The following is a 26,967-nucleotide window of genomic DNA, read 5'->3' as shown; positions in this document are numbered from 1 at the left end:
AGTGTGGCATTATAAGGGGGATTAGGATTTTGTCCTGAGTGCAAATACTCATACATTATTAAATCTCTTGCAACCATTTCCTTGAGTTCCTTTAATGCAAAAGTTTTTTTACCAGCATCGTCTTCTCTGGGACATCTTCATCCTTTTTGTCACAATGTTTTTTATCACAGCATCTATTTCTAGAATCCATTTACCTTAGAGTTGAATATCACTTTCAGTGTCATCACTTTTTGATTTTTTGTCGTGCATTCATCTTCTTTTTTCTTTTGCCAATTCCCTCTTTCTATTATCCAGTTTTGTAAAATAACACATGGATTTATCACTGGGAGACAGTAGGCAAGACAATTACATCTTTTGCCATCGGTGTGTGAACTGAATGACACGTGTAGTGACCAATCGGCAATGAGCTTTGAAAGTAGTAATGTGTTGGTCACTGACCATGATACATAATCTTTTATTTATGTAGCAATTTGTGATCTGAGAACCTAGCAGTGACGTTTTACTTCATGCAGTTACAGTTAATTAATAAAGCTTGGTAACTGGAATTTCAGCACTGGTTTGTTTGTTTTTTGGTGGGGGGAGGAGATTGGTTTTAGTTAAACCATGGTAACTGAGATAGATGCATATCAGAATCATGCAAAGAGAGACCTGCCTGTATTGAATTTTCTACCATGCTAGGAAATTATCACTTTCAGTAAAATGGCAAGTCTGAGGAACTGGAAGTACAAATATGATTATAATTGAGGTAAAGCTGGAGAGGTAGGCGTAGCTATGTAGAGGACTTTGTAAGTTGTATCATGGTGGACTTTTTCCTAGTGGTAATCAGCCATCAAAGGCTTTCATGAAGGAAGAGATGCGGGTGTCTGTGCTATTAAAGTATTCTGGCTACAGGGTAGTAGACAGATTAGAAGACAGTATAATATGAGGCAGTTGCTGCAGAAGACCATCTAAGAAATGAGAGGGGCAACCAGGGTGGAGGAAAATGGATAGATCCGAAGGAAATTATGAAGGTAGAATCTGCCCAACTTAGTATTGAGTTGATGTGATTTAGGAGAAGGGAAGAGTGAGAAAGGAATGAAGAATGACTAGATTTCTGGCTTGGGTAATAGTATGATGGTGGTATTTAGTGAGAGAAGACAGTTATAGTCTTAGAGAGTAAGACAGGTTTAGTTTAAAATGTGATTAGTTGCCGTTTAGGATGTCAAAGTGGGAATGGTTTGTAAAAATTGGATACATGTATCTGGAAGTCAAAAGGCAGAGTAGGGCTGGAGATACAGATTATAGAATCATCAATATATAGACGTCAGTTCAAGCCATGAAAAAGGATGGGATTGTTTATGGATAGTGAGAAGAGCAGAAAATCTTGACCTGAATCCCAGTATTTAAAGGAACTAAATCCAATATTTGAAGGAACCAGTTTGTAAAGGACTGAAAAGGAACAGCTGGAAAGATAGGTTCCATACAAGCCAAGGGTTTTAAGGAGAAAGTAGTCACCTGTGTCTTGGATTCCTTTCTTACTCTTAGATTAAGAGGTCAAGTAACAACAGAACTAAAAAGTGTCTGTTAGATTTAGTAACCTGTCGTTGGTGACTTTGATGAGTATAGGTCAGTGACATGTTGGAAAGAAAAAGACAGACTGAAATAGATTTGGAGGGGAGTAGAAAAGGTGATGGTGAAATCAAGCAGTCAAGTGTAGATAGTGCTTTCAGAAAGTTTATGCTTGAAGAAGAGTAAAGAAAGAGCTATAGTAGTAACTGGAAAGGGAGGTGAATTTGAAGGAGATCCTTTTAAAAAAAATAAGTTGAGAAACACTTGTTCAAATATAAATGCTACTGGGAAGAAACTGACAGAGGGGGGGGAGATTAAAGCTGCAAGAAAGATGGTATAATCAGTGGCCTGAGCTCTCAACATAAGTGTGAAGGAGAACCATGCATTGGAAGGGCAGTGCCTCTTACGTGTTTCACAGGAAGGAAAGAGGAAAGGCTTAATGGGAATGCAAGTCGGGTCATGTGTTTGCTGATGGGATGTTATGGGAGTTATTCCCTAACGGTTTCTATTTTCTTAAGGAAGTAAGTGGTAAAGTCCTCTGCTGAGATTGTTGGCAGAAAGTGGTAATAGGCACTTAGCACCTTTCCTAGCTTCCATGAGTTAAGCCTCGTTTACCCCATTTCTCCTTCTCCCTCTTTTGAATCTAATTTCTATGCAAAGCTCTAAATTCTTCATGATTCGTCTGACACACACCCTGGGGTAACCTTTAATTTCATATCCTTGTGTGATACTCCAGTCTCCAAGAAGAGTATCTTCCCGATCTTAGGCTATAGTTACTCCTTAACTCCCCTTTCTTGCCAGGCCAAACCAGACCTTCACTGTCTTTCAAAACAGAATCATTTTCACTAAAAGGACTTGCACAGTTTTGTGTGACTCAGTAGTAATTGAGTGGGCATATTTTTCAACGTCTTTATGGTAGATTTTAGTGTTTGAAATGAGGATTCAAACAATAAAATGGATTTTCAACTGTGATGAACTAGACCAAGGTATTCATGGCTAGTGAATCATTTTGCTCTTTAGGCAGATTTTTCTGTTTGGATTTTCAGTAGAGATTCTATAAAGGTCATATATATATGTGTGTGTGTGTGTATATATATATATGATCTTTATATACTATGTATATAACTGGCTGAACTATATAATATGTATCAAAATTATATAATTCTCTAAGTGTACATGCTATATCATCTGCTTATTTTTGATATGCCTTTCTTCTAATAAGTGTGATTTTGTTTTTAAGCCTGTTCAGTGGGCGGTATACCTGGGTCCAAGAAGTGGTTCTTTGCAGTACAGGCCATATGTGGATTTTATCAGGTAATATAAATGAAATAAAAATAGTCATTAGTGAATGTCTTTGTTAATATAAATAATTCCATGAGCCCATCATTTAATGCAATCTTTTGATATATTAGTTTTGTAGTTCTGACTGGGAAGAGATACATTTTGGTGTGGAAAAAGATGAAATTGAAGATATTCTTCAATCAAATATCGAAGAATGTTTGAGTGCTATTGAGTGTTTTGAGGAAGAAGATAGTAATAGCAAGGAGTCATTATCTTTGGCTGAGTATGTTTATATGTTTTTTATTATATCTTTAACATGTTTGACATTAGATAGCGTTTTAGCTATGAGAATGAAGATTAGATATTTTAGCAGCTACGATAAGGAAATTTTAGGTCATTGAAATTTTCAGCTCTTCATTTTGGAAGACATTAGGCAGTTTGGCCTTTTCTTTGAATAAAAATGTTTAAAATGCAAAAATTGATATCAGAAAATGTTTAGCTTCTTAAGCTTACATAACTGCAGGAGTCATAAAAAGATATTTTAATTAATATGTCACTGTCTTGAAGATAAATTCTGTCTGATTTGTTTTTTAAGAGGTTGAATAGAAACTTTATTTAAGGTTAATAATTGGCATTCAAACCAAAGTATTTTCATTTTGCAATTTGAAGCTGAAGTGATTGCTATATGATTTCTTCAATTTATATATACTCATATGTATGTATCTTCAACACTTCAGACACCTTTAAAATTTATAAAGAGTTTTTGAGGGTTACATGGATGATTGAGTTCACTTTTAGGTTTTTTTGAATTATGGTACAATGTATAAGTTGATTCAGGTGACATCAATTGTAATAAATTTTTTTTCTCCATGAAATATTTCATCTCTGACTCATAATTAATAGTCTTCTATAATATTTAATTACAAAAAAAACCACTTGTTTATTTTATTTACTGTATTTCCCCGAAAATAAGACCTAACCGGAAAATAAACCCTAGCATGATTTTTCAGGATGACATCCCCTGAACATAAGCCCTAATGTGTCTTTTGGAGCAAAAATGAATATAAGACCCAGTCTTATTTTGGGGGAAACACAGTAGTAATCATATATCTATAAATTACTAAAAACCTAAAAAAAAATTCAATTTTCCTATTTTCAAATCATATTTGTTTGTATTGATTTATGTAGGGAGACATTGTAGAAATGTGAAAAAAAGAGCCAGGGTTAGTAGAGGTGGTCTCTAGTTATAAGATCTTGGACCAGTCACTTAATTTCTCTGGTTCTTTGTTTTCTCATCTATGTAGTTGTTGAGATCCTTTTAGATGATTTGTGAGGTGCTTTCCAGCCTTAGAGCTCTTACTATTTTATGGTTTCCCACCACTATTAAAAGATGAGGAGTGTAAAAGTAAATATTTCCAGGAAGTGATCTAATAATTATTTCCACAAGAGGGAGCTTGAAAACTATACTTTACCATAGGATGCCTTAAGTTGTTTAGACAATGGTGTTTTTATACTAAATGATTTCAGTATCTTTATGCTATATAATAAACTACTTCGAGAAAAAAATTTCATCATATAGATAAAAGTAATAGATTTTGAAGAATTGGAGAAGAGCATCGTATTTTCCAGTCAGAACTGTTATATGCCGTTCAGAGAAAAACAGTGTCTTTATTAAACACTTAGCAATACCTTTTAAGGATTCAGAAAAATACTTAGTCTGTTAGTTATGATTTATATTTAATATACTAGACATGATTTAGAAAGGTTTTCTCTGTTGTTGCTGTTTGTTTTGGGGTATAGCTGAGAACTTGAACTAAGGGTTTGACTCCTAGCTTCCATACCTACTAATTATGTAATTTTAGGAAAATTATTTAAAGTGGGGACTCTAATAGTGTGATAGTAGTACTATCATGGGATTGTCGTGGGGATCAAATGAGATAGTGCCTTTAACATACATATTGGATCTGGCACGTAGATCCATGAATGTTATCTTCATGATTACATGCAATGTGTCTGTTTGTTCATTTGTTTTCTAATTTACCCTTTTCTTTTAGTCTATATGAAGAATCTGCGGAAAATTTGCATCAGTTATCAGACAAACTTCCTGCTCCTGGTAATATTTGAAGGCTGCTTTCAATAACTTGTATCGTATCTTACACTTTTCTGTGAATGACTGACAAATTCAGTCTTCATGCTTGGGTTGTCACTTTTAACTTTGAAATTTAGGATGAAAAAGAATGTCTTAATTGAAGTTGATACAAAATGTAGTTCACTACTTTAATAAAGTCCATTATGGACATATGACAGCTCTCTTAATTGTTTTTACGTAATGAGGCAAAAATCAGAACTCAGAAACTAAATATCCATTTGTTTCCTTATTTAGTTATTACTGAAGAAGACTCTTTTCACTACATACCAGTGTTTTCCAGAGTATGTTCTATAGAATGCTAGTCCCGTGAATAACTTCTGGAAAAAGAAGTTCTTTAACCTAGATAATTTGGGTAACATTCTTTTAGCCTGTGAAGTCACTGTACACATTGTCAAATATAATGGTGCAATAAAAGAAACCCCTTACTCAGCCTTTTTTTACAGAACCCATTTTTTGCCCTGTAACGGAAAGCATATTTTATGAATACTGCATCATATAATAGTCTTAAAACGGTTGTCTTAAATTCATCTTTCTCTGTGTTAATCAAGTTGGTAGCATCTAAAGCTTGATATAATTTGGCATCCACAAATACTTTCCAAGAGCGTTCTTTGAATATTTTCATTATTGGAGGTCACTCATTAAACAGGTATTTGTTGTGTCTGCGGTCTGCCATGCATTAGACTAGGAGCTGAGGCATTATAGTGATGAGTAAAGCATATGTAATACCATAAAGGACTTTGTAGTTCACAGTGTAATTCTTATATTCAGGATCATAAATTAATGTAAAAGAGCCCACCTGGAAATAACAATACATAGAGAAAAATATATCCGTTTTTTAAAATATATGTGTCAAGTTCAAAATACATACTGAAATATACCGTTGCCGTTTTGGCAAATTATAATACTTCTATTATCACATTTTTATTTGGTTTCTGTTTCATTTTGATTGTTCTGGTTCTTCAGTGAATTTATAATTTTATAAAATTTAAAGTTTGATGACTTTATCCTTTCTCAGGAACCAGTGATATCAGTATAATTGGGTTTTCTGAGTGTTTGTGCTTTAAAAAGAGAAATAATTTATTTGAACATTACAATTTTATACTAATTCAGTCCCTTTTGTATAACAAAGGTAAGTTTAGAGAAATATAATGAAGTTGCACAGGTTTTTTTTTTTCCTCTGTTCAGTACAATAGCCTTGATGAGCTCACGAACAATGTGTATAACTAACCACGGGTGCATAATTGACAAGTAATTGTGATCTAGTTAATTGTTTTCTGGCGTATGCTCGCTATTTCAAAAAAACATGGCTTTAAATCAAATGATGAACATCTAAACATTTGGATCTCCTAAAGATGTGTATTGTTTTGAAGAATTTCAAAAATTTAAGTTAAAATTCTCCTTTATCTTCTAGATAAGCATAGCATTCAATTGTTCAGGGTACTACTTTGAGACATTTCAAACCTAACGGTAAAAAAAAAAATTACAAAAATGCCTTTTTCTCTTTCTAGGTAGAGCAATGATAGATATAATACTATTGCCCTCGGACAAGGATCCTCCTAAATTAAAAGACTGTTTACCTACTATTGGAGCCTTAAAACATTTAAAAGAATGGTATTCAGCAAAAATTACTATTGCAGGAAATCATCGTGAAATGTAAGCATCTTTGTTCATATTTGATTACTGCCTTTGTCTGGTTTTATAATTAACATGCTATCCTGTTTTTAATAGACCTGGCATTTGAAAAATTTAATGTGACAAAGATAGTTTTTTTATATTATGCTGTGATTGGAGATTTATCTGTTGAGAGGAATCTAGGGTTTTCTTACATTTCTGAGATGTTGGAATTTTTAGTAAATACTATCAATGCTGTTTTATAATTAGTATTGAGCGTTAATTTTCCAAACACAACGTGTGCTTTTCAGAGGGCTTGCATTTTCCATGGAGCACGCTGATTAATGCCGTGGGTACATGGCTACACTGGATTTCTCATGGCATATTTGTTTTATGTGCCAATGTAGAAATAATATACTGTTGTGTTTGATGACATTTTGATAAGGATCAACTGTTTATTATAGTTTGATTCTTAAATAAGTATTCAAATTGTATTTATTAACTTAATGGTGTTTTTTTTTTCATTCAACAAGTGTTGATTGAGCACTCACTTTATGCTGAGCTAAGCAGTAGATACTGGTGAGTTAAGAAAGTGAGATTTGATCTTTTTCATTGCAGTGAGGGGGAAATAAGAATGCTAATAGCCATGATAGTCTGTGATAGGTGCACATGGAATTCCATACAAAGATGTATAGGAACAATTTAGGAGGTCAGTTCTCCTTTTTCAGATAAGGGACCAGCACTGAGTCTGTGTGTGTGGTGTGTGTGTGTGTGTGTGTGTGTGTGTGTGTGTGTGTACGTCTGGCACGTTTAAGCCAATGCATAGTAAGAGGAAAGTCTATTTCTTCGTCTGTAGTGTTAAAGGTAATTTGCTCTGAATTCATGGGGATGTTAGGGTTAAATGAACATGTGATAGCAAGTTACTCAGAGGCTGGGTATTCCGTAACATTTTCAAAAGTAGGTAAAGCAGCAATATAAACTTTATATTTTTGCCTGTTAGGCTTGTAGTTAACTATAAGCATTAAATCTAAGTAAAATATACAACCCTGTATTTAATTACCCTAATCTTTTATTTATAGAAGTTGTCAGAAAATTGCAGAATACCTTTCTGCTAATATTGTATCTTTAGAAGATTTTGCAAGTGCTATTGACTCAAAGGAGTTATGGAGGGGTAAGATCCAGCTATGGGAAAGAAAGGTAAGTGGATTTCCAGTTATCACAGTTTCCAAAGCAGGCCTTGCAACTTTATTTACAACACAGGTAGTTTAAATGAATGTTAATGAAAATGCACCGTATACAAATGTTTTAGAATAGCATGGAACTTTCCGCGATAATGGAAATGTTCTTTACTAATACAGTAGCCCACTAGCATTGCGACTGAGCACTTTACATGTGACTATTTCAACAAAAGAACTAAATTTTTAACTTTATTTTAATTAATTTAAGTTTAACTAGTCACTGTGATGATGTTTTGGACACTGCAGTTCTAGAATGCAACATTCTTTTAAAATATAGATTTCACGTTAGTTGAGTTCACGTGGTTTATCCAAGCTGCTTTATTTTATTGCATGCGTAGAAAAACTGCTTAGAATGTATTTTCTCACTTGTAATACCATGTTAGGTGAACTCTGTCCTCTACTAACTCATTCTTTGATTTTGAACGATTTTTCTTTTTTTTTTTTTAACCTTCCTAGATTCCAGATTTCTCAAGTACAAGATGAGAATATTAGATTAGTTGGACCCCTCTAATCTTACATTTCTATGAAGTTCCAATTCTTTTGTTATCTCTTACTGTGAATGAATGTTTGGTCATTTTTATAAGTTGTGTCTGTGTTGAAATGAGTGCTCTTAGTAGTTCACATATTTTTGTATGTAGGCAAAACTAAAACCAAGTTTCTTAATACTTGTTCAGGGTGACATGGGAGCATGAGTGGGCCCTTGCATTTCTGTAAAGGTTTATTGCACTAATTATTAGACTTTCCCTTTTCAATTCACCCTTAATAATAAAGTAATAAAACCTCTGATAAGACAACAGGAGTTAATGTGGCTGGGCCCCTCTTACTGATTTGAACACTGTTTCATCCATATCTATGGAAGGTGAAATCTGCAGGTTAACCTTTCTGCAGTAGTTTTAGTGTAAAGAAACCCTAGAGACACCTAGAAGAATGCAAGATACCATCAGCTAGGAGAATTGCTTTTGTATTCACTTTCTGAAACTGCATGTTTATATACAGACAACTTATGGCAGAGTTCTTTTCATGTGATTCTTTTATTCTCCTATGAATAGGAAATTAAATGTCCATATCTCCACAGGATGCATTTAAAACTTGAAATCAGTTTTTTTTTTGTTTGTTTGTTTTTTGTTTTTGTGGAGAATAGCTTTTAGCCACCAGGCATCACAGTGGTTAAGGACACAGATGCTAGAGGTACAGTGCCTGCATGCAAATCCCAACTCTCTTTCTTGGTAGTTTTGTGTGACATGTTGGGTAACATTTAGCCTTTGGTGCAACAGTTGTCTTCCTCTGTTAGAGAGGGACAATAATAGTTCCTAGCTGTAGATTTTTATGAGGATTGAATTCTATAAAACACAAAGTAACCACTCAGTAAGTCTTAGCTATCATTGTTGTTATCATTACTATTACATGTTAGCACCCCTACTATTACTGTTTCTGCAGGAATTGATCTTTTCATCCACAACTTCTGTTGTTGCATGAGCAACTTCTGTTTCTGCAGAACTGCCAGACTGGTAGGAAGCCAGATATTGAACTAGTACATGTAAAGGAGGTTGTTTGGTTCCTTGATTGCATCAAATGGGATTAATATACTCTTGTGGGCTGATAAAGGGCCAAGGAGAGCTTTTCATGAAAAATTCATGTGTGAGTTGAAATAAGGATGTGTACATAAATGGAAGAACCACATTTGACCCAAGGAAAGAAAAGCAAATTTACATAGGGTTTTCCTCTCAACTGTTACATTGCAATAAGATGTATTAACTTTGTAACTTTATTTGTGATGTCTGTAACTGTGTTCTCTTGGTTTCTTTTCAGTTTGGATTTGAAATTAGTTTTCCTGAATTTTGTTTAAAGGGAGTCACACCTAAGAATTTTATTACGTCTAACTTAAATACTTGCTTTCTTGACAAAAAGATAATACCATCAAAGGATAAGACTATTTTGCCAAAGGTAATCTGTGTTTAATTTTTTGGCTGTTATCCATTCATGCATATTTTTGTTCCTATGAGATATGTTTGGATCTTGAATTAACATTTAGTAATAGATGTGTTTAAGTGTGTTCACTTGCTTAATTTTTATTGTAATTTTAATTAAGTGCTTAAATTATACTGTGTTATCAGCATTGAATGTTGGCAAAACTATCATTTAGATTTAAAACATTTTTTTTTTTTTTTTAATGAAATGTGGCTAACTTTAGATCAGTATAGACCTGAAGCTACCGTTGGCTTGGACTTTCCTATGTGACCTTTCTAAGACTCAGTTTGGAGAGAGTATGACATAGTGGAAAGAGAACAGGCTTTGATGTTAGGTAGACCTGGGTTTGAAACCTAACTCTGTCACCTATTATTGTAACTTTGAATAGATCAACTCATTTGTGAAATGGAGACAGTAATAACTTATCTTACAAAGTTATTCTGAGGCTTAAATGAGGTGAGAGATTAGCATCTGACACAGTATCTGACATATGCTTCATTAATAATTTTAAAATAGTTCTTGTCCCATATTGCCATAGATTTACTCTTAAAATGCAAGTAATGATAAAATATAATAATTTAAAAGGGTTTAATTGGCTTTTTTTTTTTACATTGGAAAAATAAGATAAGAGGTATTTATGTAGAAGCACTTTAGCAATCACGTTAAAAGACCCAGTTCAAGAATGTGCAAAACGTAACAGTAGTGTAGTTATAATGATGTCAGATTGATGGATAATATTTTCTGATCAAAGAGTAGTGCACAAAAAGGGCATATTTCCGGTGCAAACACATTTCCCAATAGTTGTTCAGAATTGCTTACTTTAAGTAATTTACTATGGCCATCTTGCACAGGAATATTCAATTTTTTCCCTAAAGATTAAAAACATAAAATTGATGACCTCCACTTCTCATCTTTGATAGTACGCCATTTAAATATGAATAATGTATCTAATTTTTGCTGCTATTGAAGGAAGTCTTAGGGTACAACCTCTTTAATAAATGGAAATCTCAGTTTCTCTCTCTCTTTCTCTCTCTCTCTCTCTCTCTCTCTCTCTCTCTCTCTCTCTCTCTCTCTCTCTCTGTGAAAATTACTCAGCTGTGGTGAAATCACTCAGCTTTCTGCAAGTTTAAAACTTCATGTCGTTTCCTCAAGATGCGTTTGCTTTTATTTGACCTTCTTATGAAGCTCTCTAGCCCCAACTCCTGAAATATACCTGTTCCTCTTCATTAGCTAACTCTGAATGTACTTGTTGACTCTACCCAAAGAATAGTGCAGTTTTGTTTCTCTGAGTGGAACTTCTTTGTTAATTAGCACTCTTGGCTTCCCTAGTTCTTTCTTTAATTTTTTTACTATTTCCTCCAAGGATTTCTTTTTTTTATTTTTATCTCTTTTTAAATCTCAGCATACCACTCAACCTAAGTTCATCCTGGAGTATTTTTTCTTTCTCCTTCTCAGTCCTGCAGACCCTCCTTATTTGTTCTTTGAACATCCTTGCCTCTTGGGTTATCTGTCTGTCTGGCTGAAGATGAACAGAAAAGGTTGAGAACCTTTCCTTTGTTGATGGCCTCTTTCTATAATGCTCATTTTCTTCCTATTAAAACCCTTTCCAGTTACTAAGAAACCTCCATGTCTGTTTCTACTTTGAAAGGTATTAATAGAATTGAAATAAAAGAAACCCTTGTCTGCTATAGAGGATTAAATGTTTCATTTGCATAATGTGTAAATACCTGCTTTTTAAGATTCATTTTAAAGTTTTAAACCCTCATCACTAATTTGTTCACTTTCACTTTATTTATAGTATTTTAAAGCATTGCATCATTTTAATATCTTTTCTAGGTTTTCCATTATTACGGCCCAGCTTTAGAATTTGTGCAGATGATAAAATTATCAGATCTACCTTCCTGCTATATGTCGGACATTGAATTTGAATTGTATCCTTTCATTTACATCTTCATTTTACATTACATTTCTGCATCAGGTAGAATGTTTCCACATTTAAATGTTTAACCACATTTAAAAAAAAATAATATTCAGAATACTTTTCATTTCCATTGTTTAAAGAGAAGTTCTATAACTTGCAAGAATATTCCTCCCTCAAGTACTGTATTTATACTTTTAAACTACGCAGAAGACTTCCTGCTATTGCTGCTTATAGCTTATTGGGTAGGGAGGAGGGAGACAAGTTAGGAATATTTGGAGAAAAACAATAATTTATATATTCCTGAAATGTTCAGATGTATCTCTTGCCATTGGCAGGATGGATATGTAAGTGTGCCTGTCCACTGAATCTTTTTATATACTTAAGTAAATATAAATGCTATCACATATATGTGCAAATAATCAACATATATAAAACTCTTAAAAAATATATCTAAGAATTTTTAGAAATACACCTACCGTGTTTCCCTGAAAATAAGACCTAGCCGGACCATCAGCTTTAATGTGTCTTTTGGAGCAAAAATTAATATAAGACCGAGTCTTATTTTAATATAATATAAAACCCAGTATAATATAATATAACATAACATAACATAATATATGACTGGGTCTTTATAATATAATATGATATGATATAATATAATACCTGTCTTATATTTATTTTTGCTCCAAAACACACATCAGAGCTGATGATCCAGCCAGGTCTCATTTTTGGGGAAACACGGTAAGACCAGAACATTTTATATAAAGAAGAAATTGTTGGCTACAAATGGAAAACTAGCATAGTGTCCTTGAATTTTTTGTTCAGAAGCTACAGATTTTACAAATCTCTTGTTCTGTTAGTTTATCGTAATGCTATTCAGAGTAGCACTATTTTTTGTTACATTTTCAAGATCAGAAAAACAATGATCCTTAAGGAAAGGAGTAACTGAATTCCTACAGTTAACATTTTTTAACAAATAAATGTGAGTGCCCCGTGAATTGGAGAATAGAACTTATATTCGGGAAGAGAGTGGGTTTACAGTTACTGTTCCATCATGTCTTTAACTCCTTGGTGCAGAGAATTGACAAAAAACAGTACCAAGAAGAATTCCTCGTTGCTGTTGGAGCAGATGTCTTCTCTGTGTGGCAAGGTATCCTGTTTTGTTTTGTTTTGTTTCTTTTTTAACAATATTGAAGGATGTTTGAGAAAGGGAAATACAGTTTGTGAATCTGTTTTGCGTGATGATTTGGTGTCTTTAACCATGATGTTGGTCCTAATTTATATTAAGATATTTTGAACTTTTCATAGTGACTCCAAAGTCCTCTGCAAACATGAAGTGATATTTCGTTTTTTAGAAGAGGTTTTCAAAAATAAGTTTCATGACTGGTAATTGCTATAAAATTTTAGAACACGTTAGGTTATTGTTCACCAGTTCCTTCAACATCTGATTTTAATTCTGTAAGGAGATACTCATATGTCTGCATTATCCTTTTCATGGTAGGGCAGGTAGGTAGAAGTGAGAAAAATTTCTAAAGCTTCACTGAATTATCATTTGTAAGTTTTCCGTTTTGCTTTCTTAATTCTGATAATGTTTAGGAGATTTGTAGCTACTTCAGCTATATATTATACAAACATATAAAATGATAATGTAAACTGATACTATGTTTCCCCAAAAATAAGACCTAGCCGGACTATTAGCGCTAATGCGTCTTTTGGAGCAAAGATTAATATAAGACCCGGTCTTATTTTAATATAAGACCAGATATAATATAATATAACATAATGTAATATAATATAATATAATATAAAAGACTGGGTCTTATATTAATTAAAAGACGCATTAGAGCCGATGATCTGGCTAGGTCTTATTTTTGGGGAAACACGGTATTTAAAAAATTTTAACTACAACATAAAGAATTGTAAGTGGCCTAATCTATCTAAAGTCAAGTGCAGTTTTTAGTAGGAAAAACAACAAGTGCTTTTGTTTCTGATTATTTGTTCAACTACTGTGTTTCTAGGAAAACAACTTGTAGTGCACAAAATATTCATTGGCAGTATTTACATAACATTTTCTTATTGTTTTAAACAACAAATGCACTATTAAATAATCCTGCTGGGAGAAAAATTTTTATCATTATAGTTTCTCCATGGTGCTATAATCAAATCTTGATTATAATTCTCTGAGAAATTGATAAAGGAAATATGATTTTGGCTTTAAGATGCTTGACTATATGAAATGAAAATTTCATATGAAAATTTTTAAATGAAAATTTTGACTTTCAGCCTCTTTTCTCCATGAAATTATTTTTGAATTGTGCACCAAAGTATGTATTTTACGAAATGGCTTTTGAAAGAACAGCCTGAAATATAGTATTAATCTGTATTTTTATCCTCTAAAGAATACCTAACATGCTAAATGTTGAAATTTTAAAATTTGTCTTTTTTAATTTATCCAACGTATGTCTTACTGTGTGCCAAGCATTGTAGTAGATATTATGGATCCAGTGATGCATTGTGTAGATGAAGATGCTATCTCATGAAGCTTACATTTATGTCGTAAAAATAGAAAATATATAATAAGAACTATGAAGAAAATAAACTGAGATAGGATAATCAGGTGGGGAACCTACTTTAAACATAGATTAATAAGATTATACATCTCTACAGAAATATGTACATAGAAGTGAAGTAGTATAGTTATAAAATGACAGAAAAAGACAAGAAAACACTTAATAAAAAATAAATCTTAATCCATCTAGTTATTGAAGATTGGCAACACTAATCCTAGGAGCAAGCTTAACTATTGATAGCTATTAATATTGTATTTTCAGTTATTTTGTTCTAAATTTGTTGTATTAGATTATTTTTATGCTTCTGGGACAATTACCATAAAATATTAGAATATATTTTATCAGTAAGAGACAAATAAATAGAACTTTACATATGTTTCTACTTTAATGCAGTCATAGAGATAATTTTTAGAAACGTGCGTTATGTAATTTAGCTAATACATCTCTGTGAAGCAGTTTATTTTCCTTTACACTGGGTCATAATTAGTCTTTTACATTTTTGAAAAAAGTAGTTTTGAATTGCATGCTCATTCCTTGATATAATTCTAGTGCTTTATAACTTGGTTTTCATTTATTTATTCAACATTTTTGGGGGGATGGGTAGACTGCCTGCTATGTACCAAGTGTTTGTTTCAGGTACTGGAGGGAATAAAGTGGATGAGGTCTCTCCCCAGGAAGGTTCCATAGTACTTAAATTCCAGTGATTTCTGTGATCCTAAGTCAATTTCAGAGCTTAACCAAAAATAAAAGGTGTGATTAGCCTCCAAATAAAACTAAAAGTCTTTAGAGTAAAGCTTATTTTATTAGCTCAGACAAGATAGGAGTGTTAGGGAACCATGACATCTACTAATCATATGGCCAGGAAATACATTTTTTTTTAAGAGAGGAGAATTTGCAAGGCCTGAAACATGATTGTCATGGTGCCTGCTTGTTTGGGGGTGGGATGAGGGTGCCACTGAAAAGATGGCATCAAGTTTTGAATCTCAGGTTAGAGATGTTTTTCTGGCTTTTAAATTCTGTAGGTAGAATGATAATCTAAAAGGATCATTCTCAAGTCTCTCAGAATCTACCTACTGATTAGCATGTGAGTGAGAACAAGTTATCACGAGCCAAGCTTGTATGAATGCTGTGTAACAATTGACATAGATTTATTTTGTACATAATTGTAGCTTACGGGATTTAGAAATGTTTATTTTCATATTTGTAGCAAATGCTTAATCAAAAATAGGCTATCTCAAAAATGTGGCCACTTATTTGGCTGTAATGGGTCAGGACACATTTATATCAGGCTATCAGTCATTGAACTGCATTTAGCATCTCTGAATTGTTAAGCTAGGACTATAATTATAACAATTATGTGATTGTTAAGCTATAAATGGGTCCCGATCTGGCATACTCATATTACAGCCTTTTCTATACTTTGTGTCATACAGTATTGCCATGCATTTTGGGCTATGAAGTCTTATTTATGTAAGAATGCAGTACTGGGACTTAGCGTTTAGAAGTTCACACATATAGCTTTTATACTTAATGATTATTTTCCATTGCTAAATATTTTTATTTGTAATGGCTAATGCTTCACTATGTAAAATACATTTGATTTAAAAAAAAAAGTTATGACTATAATAAAAATACGCATATTTAATTTTACCTTTCTTATTTTTCTCTTAATACACTTATTTTTATATTTGTTCATTAAGAATACATAAGTAAAAGTAATATATAGCAATAAAATTAGCACATTAATGTATTATTTGAGTATCACAAGTCTCATGTAACCCACTCATCTACCTAGGACAATTAAAAGTGATTTTGCATAAGATTTGAGCTCTATGGCTAAAGCCCTGCCTAAATTTCCCCAGAGTTTTTTTTTTAAAAAGGTATTTATTAGGATGTCCTGACTGTTGTAGCTTATGTTGTAAAATAACGGGTGAAATATGGCTTTCAGAGTTGCAATTTGTTTTAGTCAGTGCCTAATCAAACTTAGAATTTGCCTAAATATATTATGGTGGTTTTTTGGAAACATATTTAAAAAACATCTGTTTGCCCAGCTCTGGGAATACAAAGATGAATGAGTTCAGTTTGCCCATAAATCAGTCAGAAACTGCTGTTTGTTTTCTGGCGTATGATTCATGGTTTCTCTGCATGTTATACCTATTAGCATTACATCTCTGATTTCTAGGAACAAAAATTTTGAAATTGTCTTCCGAATTCTAATTTTGAAGCCAGGAACATAATCTATCCAATCAAAATGTAAAATTATGCCTACATGTGATAAAATCTCTTTATGATGGAATTCCTGGCCTCTCCTTAGTTTGCAGATATATAAAGAAATTACACTTGAACTGGAAGCAACTATTGCGAATAACAGGGTTTTTAGATATATATAACTCAGCAGAAAAGGGGTACCTGTAGGTTGGAATACCTTTCTGTTTTTGTTTGACTGGTTTTGAGCTTTTTTTGTGTGTGTGGGGGTGGGGCATTGTTTTTGGGGTTTTCGTTTTTGTTTTTTTAGTTTTTATAGCGGAGTTATTGGGAGAGAGCATTACTAAATACATGTCACATAGGTGAAATATGAATGGACTATTGTCAGATACTATTTAAGAATTAATCTCAGTGTACAGTCACTAAAAATATGTTCTGTTTTATTCAGATCGGTGCTCTTTTTGTGTTGCCATGTACTATTAGTAACATACTTATTCCACCTCCCAACCAACTCAGTTCAAGAAAATGGAAGGAATATATAGCCAAAAAGCCCAAGACAATCAGTGGTAAGTAGTAAATCTTTAAGTTGTTTTAATGGTTCAACACATAATTTTTTTATCAAATGTGAAATGGAGATAACGTTTCTTCTCTAGAAAATAATATTTATTACTAGTGACTAAAAAGGACCCACTTCATTTTAAGAATTTTTACTAGCTAGCAACTACTGTAACATAAAGTATATACAACCTTATTCATTCAAAAACCATCAGTGACCTAAAGGCAGAACTTTCAGTTCATTAGATAGCTAATTATCTTGAACATGGGTTTCTTAGAGACAGTTCAGAAAAAAAATTTGTAAAGATGAAGTGATTAATTTATTATATGTTATATTTTAAAAAGTTGAGATTGCAATGTTCTGAAGAAATAAGTAGAACTAATTTAACAGCCTGATTATACGCTATACCATGTGCTAAGTACTTGAGAAATAGTGATTCATTTAATTTTTATAATAGCCTTATAAACTTATTTTTTACCCATTTAACAGATGAGGAAATTGTGGCTTGGAGAAGTTGGAGAGGTATTAATTGACAGAATCTTGGTTCAGTTCCTGGCTCTGCCAGTTAACAGCTCTGCAACTTCTCTAAGGCTTAGAACCCAGGCTCTAAATCACTGAACTGTGTTGCCTCTCTAATAATCTGTTAGAGTCAAGATGCCATTGTCAAAAATGAAACACTCATTTCTGTTATAAAATCAGATTATATAAATCCAAACTCTATTATTTCATGAGGTAATTGAAGCTCAAACTGTAACTGCCCAAAATCGTATAGTTAAAGTGTGTCCCTTCATACGTTGCTTCAGTGTAAATGTTATTCTTTAATTAATAATAATTTGTTTAAATTATTTTCAAGCTTACAGTTAGTTTTTGTGACCCATGCTATGATGAGGCTAAGAACTTGGAAGTGTGACATATCTACTTGGATCGTTCTAGAAGAAATCTCTAGAAATATTCCAGAGCCCTAGAATTTTTAGGGGTACAATTTTAAAGTCAGTGGCTAATACTGCACTATATAGAAAATAGGTGAGATAATAAAATCCATTTTAGTAAATACTGAATTTGAAATGTAAATAATCTATAGACTTTGAAATTTAGATCTGTATCTCTAGAGAGTGGTCAGAACTAGAGATTTAGATTTTGACTTTACCAGCTGTTTTGCTTATTTTATAACGAACTACTCTAAAACTAAGTGACTTAAAAGAACAAACATTTTATTTGCTTATAGTTCTGCAATTTGAGCTAGGTTCAGCTGGACGCATCTTTTGCCAGTTTCATCAATGGTCACTGAGACGGCAGCATTGAGATTGTGGATTGTTTAGACTAGAGGTTCGGCTCAGCTAGGATGCAGGCATAGCTGTCTTTCTCTCTCCATATAGTCTCAGAGCTTTTTCATTGCCACGTAGTTTCCTCATGTGATCTCTGTAGCAGGCTAGCTGAAATTTTTACCTGGTGCCTCAAGACTCCAAAATGTACAAATGTCAAAGCTGCCAGGCCTTTTTAAGGCTTAGTCTCAGAATCACTTCTGCTATATTCTCTTATTTAAAGCTACTCACAAGAATGGCCCAGATTCAAGGGGAGGTGACTAAACAGGTGTGAATACTGAGAAGCCACCAATACAAAAGCCTACCATTGGTGTGTCCAGGTAATAGTTGAAGTCTTAGGAGTGGCTGGAAAAAAAACCATTACAGACATGACTAAAGAAGACAGCCCAGGATAGGGTCCTGAGAAATACCTGGATTTAAGGTAAAAATGCAGGAAAAGTTAGGAAATGATTTAGTAAATTGTAGTTGGAAGAGCCAGAAAGTTATAATCATTAATATCAACATCAAAATACCATATATTGCATGATAAAGACTATGGTGCAAGGTGTGAAAATAAAGAGTCAAACTGGGTCATTACACTTGAAGAAGTAGATGCCTGGTTCTTTGTGAAATTTATAGTCAAGTGAGGAAGGTACTTTGAAAAATCATTATAAATCGGTTTAGCTGACAGGTTGAAGGTGAAGTGGAGGATACTTGCAGACTGTATGACCTGACATAGCCTTAAGAGTTCAGGAAAGCTTCCTGGAGGAAGAGACATTGTTAATAGAGATTATTGCACTGTATTAGTACAGGAAGAAGTACAGCTTTAACCCTTCTCAACTCCTCACAGAGAATAAATGTTTACCTGCAGATTTTGGCAGATGCTAAACAAGATCAGAAATAAATTTACTGGTTGCCAATAGAATCAACTTCACTTATACTACATGAAATAATGGGATAATATTTATCGATTTCTCAGCATTACGTGTGTTAAAACTTATTTATATAAATTGAATGTTAATATTTCCTAACTGAAATTGAGTATACTCTGGGCAGCCCCTTACTTATTTTTCTTCTTGTAATGTTTTCCAAGGTAATTTACTGATTGAGAATTTATTTTTAACTTAGTTGTTTGTTTTTTCTTTAAATTAAAGTTTATTGGGGCGACAATTGTTAGTAAAATTACATAGATTTCAGGTGTACAATTCTGTAATACATTATCTGTATCTCAAATTGTGTGTTCACCACCCAGAGTCAGTTCTCTTTCCATCGCCATATATTAGACCCCATTTACCCTCTTCTAGAGCCCCACTCTCTCCTCCCCCCTTACCCTGTGGTAACCCCTAAACTATTGTCTGTGTCTATGAGTTTTTGTTCTTTCAGTTGCTTGTGTTGTTCTTTTGTTGTTTTCGGTTTATATACCACCTATCAGTGAAATCATGTGATTCTCTTTTTCTTTTTTTATTTATTTAATGAAGTTTAATTTTTCAAAATGTACAGTTGGTGGGACCTGTTTTTCATGCATCTTCACCAGCAGCTGGGGCATCCCCACCCTTGGTGTTTCTGGTGTAAATTACTTAAGCTCGGTGCTTTGAAACTAATTTAATAAGTCCTTTACTAAGGAGCTCCTGAAGGGCTGCCCTAGTCAAGGCACCACAGATCTTCAGTCTCTCAGAGACAACAGCTGGGGTTATAAGCTTATAGTTGGGAACTTCCTTACAAAGTTTGTCATATGTCGCTTTGTCAAACAAGACTAGGTTATTGAGCTTGTCCCAAACTTTGCCTTTGGACCACTTCTTTTTGGCCTAGCCTCCAGATTTGTTCACTGGTCTTTGTCTTTCTTGGCCGACTTTCCAGCATCTTTCTTCTCTTGTCATCTTTGGGTGGCATGGCGAAGCGTGGACAGCAGCGGCTACGACTGCAGCTTCGCTAAGGTGTCGGATGAAAAGGGAGCTCTACTTTTTCTGTCTTATTTCTCTTAGCATTATACTCTCAAGATCCAAGTTTTGTCACGTATGGCCTTTATTATGTTATTTTCCTTCTATACCTATTTTGTTGCTTTAACCATAAATGGATGTTGTACCTTGTCAAATGCTTTTTCTGCATCAATTGATATAATCATATGATTTTTGTCCTTTATTTTGTTTATGTGATGTATCACATTGATGGATTTGCATATGTTGAACCATCCTTGTTCCCCTGGCATTTGATTTGCTAGAATTTTGTTTAGGATTTTTGCATGTGTATTCATTAGAGATATTGGTCTGCAGTTTTCTATTTTGTGTTATCCTTACCAGGTTTTGGTATCAGGGTAATGTTGGCCTCATAAAATGAGTTAGGGAGTATTGTCTCTTCTTCAATTTTTTGAAAGAGTTTGAATAGGACAGGTATTAGATCCTCTTTGAAGGTTTGATAGAATTCACTAGTGAAGCCCTCTAGTCCCTGACTTTTGCTTTGGGGAAGATTTGGAAGACTGATTCAATTTCATTACTGGTGATGGGTCTGTTTAGATTTTCCAGTTCTTCATGGTTCAGCCTTGGAAGGCTATATGTTTCTAAGAACTTGTCCATTTCTTCTAGGTTATTGAATTTGGTGGTATACAGTCCTTCATAGTATTCTTGGATGATCCTTTGTAGTTCTGTGGCATCCGTGATAACTTCCCCTCTCTCGTTTCTGATTTTGTTTAGTAGTGTCTTTTCTCTTTTTATCTTAGTGAGTCTAGCCAAGGGTTTGTCAATTTTATTAACCCTTTCAAAGAACCAGCTCTTTGTCACATTAATTTTTTTCTATTGTCTTTTTGTTCTCTATTTCATTTAGTTCTGCTCTGATTTTTATTATTTCCTTTCTTCTGCTGACCTTGGGTTTCATTTGTTCTTCTTTTTCCAGTTCTTTAAGGTGTAACGTGAGGTTATTTATTTGGGATTTTTCTTGTTTCTTGAGATAGGCCTGTAATGATATAAATTTCCCTCTCAAAACTGCTTTTGCTGCGTCCCAAAAATTTTGGTAGGATGTTTTTTCATTGTCATTTGTTTCTATGTATCTTTTGATCTCTTCTCTTTTTTCTTCTTTGACCCGGTCGTTCTTTAAAAGTATGTTGCTTAATCTCCACGTATTTGTGGTTTTTCCTGCTTTCTTTTTGCAGTTGATATCCAATTTCAAAGCCTTGTGATCAGACAATATGCTTGGTATGATTTCAGTCTTCTTAAATTTGCTGAAGCTAGTTTTATGTCACAATATATGGTCTATCCTTGAGAATGTTCCATATACACTACAAAAAATGTATAGTCTGATGTTCTAGGATGAAGTACTCTATAAATGTCAATTATGTCCATTTCATCTAATGTGTCATTTAGGGCTGTTATTTCTTTATTTATTTTCTGTTTGGATGATCTATCCATATTTGTCAATGATGTATTTAGGTCCCCTACTATAATTGTGTTTTGGTCAATTTCTCCCTTTAGTTGTGTTAGTAGTTGCTTGGTATATTTTGGTGCTCCCTGATTGGGGGCATAAATGTTGATGACTGTTATGTCTTCTTGTTGTATAGTCCTCTTTATCATTATGAAATGTCCATCTTTGTCTCTTGTTACCTTTTTTATCCTGATGTCTGTTTCATCTGATATCAGTATGGATACACCTGATTTTCTCTGAATACCATTTGCTTGGAGTGTCAATTTCCACCCTTTCACTTTGAGTCTTTATTTGTCCTTGTAGCTGAGATGTATCTCTTGGAGGCAGCATATGGTTGGGTTTAGTTTTTTGATCCAATCTGCTACTCTGTGCCTTTTTATTGGTGAGTTCAGTCCATTTACATTTAGGGTGATTATTGATATGTGAGGATTTCCTATCATTCTATCTTTAGTTTTCTGGTAAGACTGTCTTCATTGTTTTTTGTTTGTTTGTTTGTTTGTTTTTTTTGCCTTTTTTGTTGTTGTCTATTATTTCTGTGTTGTAGTATTCTATGATTTTTCCCTCTGTTTCTCCTTTTATTACGTTATATGTTTCAGTTCTGGATTTTTTTTGAGTGGTTACCATTAAGTTTATGTAAAAGAAAGTTTGATATTTAGAGTATTCCATTTTCTTCAGCATGCTTAGTTTCTCTATTCCCATATTCAGGGCCTTTACTCTCCCCCTTTTTATGTTTGGTTGCTGCAAATTATCCCTATTGATGCTAGTCGAATAGCCGCCTTCAGTATTTCTTGTAGTGCAGGTCATGTGTTAGAAAATTCCCTCAGCTTCTGTATGTCTGGAAAGGTCTGTATTCCTCCTTCATATCTAAAGGATATCTTTGCTGGATATATTATTCTTCGCTCATATTTTCTCTCTTTCAATAGCTTCAATATTTGATTCCAGTCCCTCCTGGCTTGTAGAGTTTCTTCTGAAAAATCTGATGGTATTCTAATGGGCTTTCCGTTGTAGGTTACCGTCTTCTTTTCCCGGCTGCCTTGAGGACTCTTTCTTTGTTGTTGATTTTTGACAGCTTCAATACAATGTGGCTTGGAGAAGCCCTGTTGAGGTGGAGATAATTAGGTGTTCTATTTGCTTCTTGGATTCGAGAATCTAGTTCTTTCCACAAGTTTGGGAAGTTCTCATCAACTATTTGTTTGAATATACTCTCTGTTCCCTTCTCTCTTTCTTCTCCTTCTGGTATGCCCATTATTCTCATATTGGTCTTTCTGATGGAGTCAGAAAGTTCTTGTAGAGTTCTTTCATTTCTTTTTAAGTCTCAAGTCTCTTTCTTCTTCTTTCCATGTCATTTCCAGATTTCTATCTTCGATGTCACTGATTCTTTCCTCCATCTGGTCAACTCTACTACCTAAGCTGGTTATTTCGTTCTTAATTTCTTCTATTGAGTTCTTAATCTCCAGAAATTCTATTTGGTTCTTTTTTAAAATTTCAATCTCTTTGATAAAATGTTCATTTTGTTCTTTGATTGTGTTTCTGAGTTCATTAAATTGCTTGTCTGTGTTTTCTTGCATCTCGTTGAGTTTTTTCAGAACTGCAATCTTGAATTCTCTGTCATTTAAGTCACATATTTCCATGTCTTTAAGTTCATTTTCTGGAGTCTTTTAATTTTCTTTCTGAGCTGTCTTCTTAACCTTGGTTATTCATGGCAATTAATGATTTATTATTTCTCTTCCTAGACAGCTACAGGAGTGGGTTCTGTAACAGGTTGCTAGAAAGAGGTCTTTCTTTTGTTTTCCAGTAGGTGTTGGTAGAATGTTTTATTTTCTCTCTGACTGCAGCCTTTTATTCTCTCTCACACTGTAGTGTTATGTTTTCTCTGCACTATTCCAGCTTCTCACACAATGGGGGGATTCCCTGGGAGACGGGCTCCTCCTCTGTTAGTAGTTTGCCTGGGTCACAGGGCACAGTGTCCTTGTGTGTATGCGGAGAGCTTTTGAAGTTCCAAAGCTCTTCCTGCACCAGATTCAGAGCCCATGTGTTTCAGCAGCTCTGTTTACTCCTGCAGGGATCTGCTCAGATAAGTGGGGACAGAGGCGGGGTGGCTTGTGAGAGGTGGCCCAGAGCAATAGTGGCGACCACCACCACAGCCATTCCTGCTTCCATGGCTCCCTCCCCTTTGCTGAAACTAGTTGGGTTGCGAATTTGTGTCTGCGGTCCACAGTTCTCAAAACTGCAAATATTCTGTTCTTTTTATCTGACAGGGCTACTGTTCCACTTCTAGCACCGGGCAGGTGGGGCAGGGTGAGCTCTGGGAGGGTAGGGAGGGGGCGGCTAAACTCAGTGCCTAAGGCTTCCGTTTTCTGCTCGGCAGTGGGGGCTTAAACCACTGTTTTCAGCCTTCTTCCCTCAGGCTTTGCCATGAGCGTTGGGTTCAGCCATGTTATATGCTGCCCCCTCAGCCTGTGGGCCATAAGCGGAGCCCTAGCAGTCTGAGTTCTTCCCTCTCCCGCAGCTGCGGTAGTTCCTGGAAGCAGCGAGCTCGGAGCACTGAGCTAGGTCTGCGTCCTGCACTCGTGTGGCCCCATCTCTGCACTTCTTCCTTCCCACCTCCCCTGCTCCTGCAATTTGCCCACCTTTAGGTGATTTGATTAGTGAGCCTCTTAGTCTTGCCTGTGTGCTGCATAGGGAGTCCTTTGTGGAGTTACCATTGTTCAATTTGGTGTGAATTCCAGGGGAGATTTCCAGAGGCTCACCTCACTCCGCCATTTTTATGATGTCACCTCAGTTGTGGTGTTTTTTTTTATGTTGTTTTTTAATCTTTTTTATTTCATTGCAACTTTAAGAAAATACCTTACCGTGTGGCTTGATTTGATTTTTTTAAAAATTATAACCTCTTGAAATTTGGAGATTTATTTCGGTAACTTCTGAATAAGATGGATATCACATGATAATCTTATAAGCCAGATTATTGATACTAATTAGGCTATATCATTAAGGGCAGTTTAAACTGATACTTTACAGTTTTTTTGTTTGTTTAAATCTTAGTAGAACAAAATCAAATTAGACATTTGATAATTAAGTAGTAGTCTACTCATAGCCATCTGTATCGGAGAAATTATTCCATTGACAGGATTCCTTTGGTAAAAAGAGTAGCCACGTTTTAGCTATGATAAAAGTTTTAATAGCTCTTACATAGAAAAACTTCATATCCCATGCCTAGTGCGACTAAATAACCTTTCTCACTGTCTCAAATCAGATATCAACTCTCAGATCAGCTGCCTAAATGAAAATTCTTGTTTTCGGACAACCTACTGAATTATGCCCAGCTGTTCTCCGCTGTGGCCCTGCATGTCGCCTATCTTCCAAACTAAACTTTATACTGCTTCCTACAAGTACTCCCTGATTTATTCTTTTATGGTCTTGTTATTCATTCATTCAGTCAGTCATCCTTTCATTCAGTTTTTTTTGAAGACTGAGTACATACTGTGTATCTGGCGTGGTACTATAATCTGGGATCAGTGATGAGAAAGACAGACTTGGCGCCTCCTCTCTTGGAATTAATACTGTAACATAGAAAATAGATATTGACAAGTAATTGTAAGTCTTACTTACTATAACACTGTATTCAGTAGCAATCAGCTAGAAACAATCCCCAAAAGATATTACCTGAATAAAAGCAAGGCATGCAAAAGCTATTATGCTGACATCTGTGGTTAAAAAATCAGGTGTATATATGTAAGCGTTTATACATATTTGTATATGCTTCAAATATTCAGCTTTTCAACAAGTATGTTTATTGAGTATCTACAATATGCAAGGCACTGTTTTACATGCTGGACCAACAGTAAGTAGAATAAAAGTCGTTGCCCTCAGGTAGCTTACATGATAGTGGAGATAATAACTTTCGTTCTTCTCCCAGATAATTCTATGGCTAGGTCTCTCAATTTTGGGTGGCCTTTACTCCAAAGTCATTTTCTCATTCAGGACCTAATTTGCAAGCCCATCCAAAATTACAAGTGGACTCTTCTCCTGACATATCCGTCTTCCCAGCTTTACTTTTTCTCCTTAGTACTTACCAATATCTAATATACTAAACGTGTATCTGTTTATCCCACTAAAACTGAGAAGAAACATGAAATTTTTTTACTTTAATTCATTGATTTATTCTTAGTGCCTGGAACAGTGCCTGACGCTTGCTAGGTATTCAAAAATATTTGTTAGATAATAAATGAAATATATATGTTCAGGTAGTAATAACTGCTTCTGAAAAAGTAAAAAAAGACTTTTAATGGACTTCATCCATGCGGTGTGAACCAACATTTGTGCCCCAGTTTTTAATAGTTCCTTAGGTTTAACATATCATCCTTTGGTGAAATAAAATGCATACATATGTATTAGTTTGAACCATATAGTTGTGCTGTATTTGTATATCAAAAATTGTTAAATATCAGCATAAATGTCATATGGTTTGACCTGAAATAGAAAAACAATGCTCCATTGAAGTATACTTAAATTAAGAATAGCAAAAGAATGATTTTTAAAAGTGGTTTTTGGTGAAATACCCAGAAACCATTACGATACTGGGGAAAATGCAAACGAACTATATGAACAAATGCAATTAACTAAACCCTGTTACATTTCTGAAGAAAGACTTCTATATTTAAACCTGGATTGAAAAGTCAGTTCTATAATAAAAAGTGCCTGGCTCACCATATGTTGACAGAAAAGTTTTATGAAAGTGTCAAAAAATAGGATGTTGATCATTGCCAAACTTTATGTTACAAATGAAAAAGCTAAGGTACAGAGAAATCAAGAAAATTCTCTAAGGCCACAGGGTAAAATCAGAATTTTCACCCAAGTCTGGATGTATCTCCGTACCGTTGATGGCAATTTTACATTTCTGAGTGTTGTTGCCTCATTTTTTTAAAAAAAATTAGAATTATTTTGAAAGGAAAAAATTTAAGGGTGATCTTGGAAAAAAGAAAAGTCTCTTTATTTTGGCAGAGATGAAGTAGTCTCCCAGTCGGCAAAAATTTATTGTGTATTCAAGGCATTAGTCTAGGTGCTAGGAATTCAGTAGTGAACACTATCAACCAACTTCACTCCACTAAATTTGACTGGTCACAGCACTCAGCAACATAGTCGTCTTCTTCAAGGACATATGGAACATTCTTCAGGCGAGACCATATATATCTGTGAGGCCATTAAATG

The 26,967-nt window shown here is 34.2% G+C and overlaps 1 protein-coding gene and 1 pseudogene across 3 annotated transcripts in view; one reads left to right on the top strand and one right to left on the bottom strand.

The window, feature by feature from the left end:
• MTBP (MDM2 binding protein) overlaps positions 1-26,967 on the top strand; it is a 67,264-nt gene that overhangs the window by 1,385 nt on the left and 38,912 nt on the right. For all 3 annotated transcript variants that reach the window (XM_019716845.3, XM_019716980.3, XM_088798964.1), the window contains exons 3-11: positions 2,789-2,862; positions 2,961-3,112; positions 4,884-4,942; positions 6,487-6,631; positions 7,669-7,786; positions 9,637-9,771; positions 11,632-11,726; positions 12,794-12,866; positions 16,940-17,057. In XM_019716845.3, coding sequence (XP_019572404.3) covers positions 2,789-2,862; positions 2,961-3,112; positions 4,884-4,942; positions 6,487-6,631; positions 7,669-7,786; positions 9,637-9,771; positions 11,632-11,726; positions 12,794-12,866; positions 16,940-17,057 — 969 coding nt within the window. The remainder of the gene's footprint in view (positions 1-2,788; positions 2,863-2,960; positions 3,113-4,883; positions 4,943-6,486; positions 6,632-7,668; positions 7,787-9,636; positions 9,772-11,631; positions 11,727-12,793; positions 12,867-16,939; positions 17,058-26,967) is intronic.
• On the bottom strand, positions 19,858-20,238 carry LOC109437799 (small ribosomal subunit protein eS25 pseudogene; annotated as a pseudogene).

This window comes from Rhinolophus sinicus, chromosome 6 (assembly GCF_057876585.1).
Source record: "Rhinolophus sinicus isolate RSI-liver-muscle chromosome 6, RSI-T2T, whole genome shotgun sequence".
NCBI classification, from domain to species: Eukaryota; Metazoa; Chordata; class Mammalia; order Chiroptera; family Rhinolophidae; genus Rhinolophus; species Rhinolophus sinicus.
Note: the sequence above shows the minus strand (reverse complement) of the source record. Positions and strands in the feature narration are given on the sequence as shown.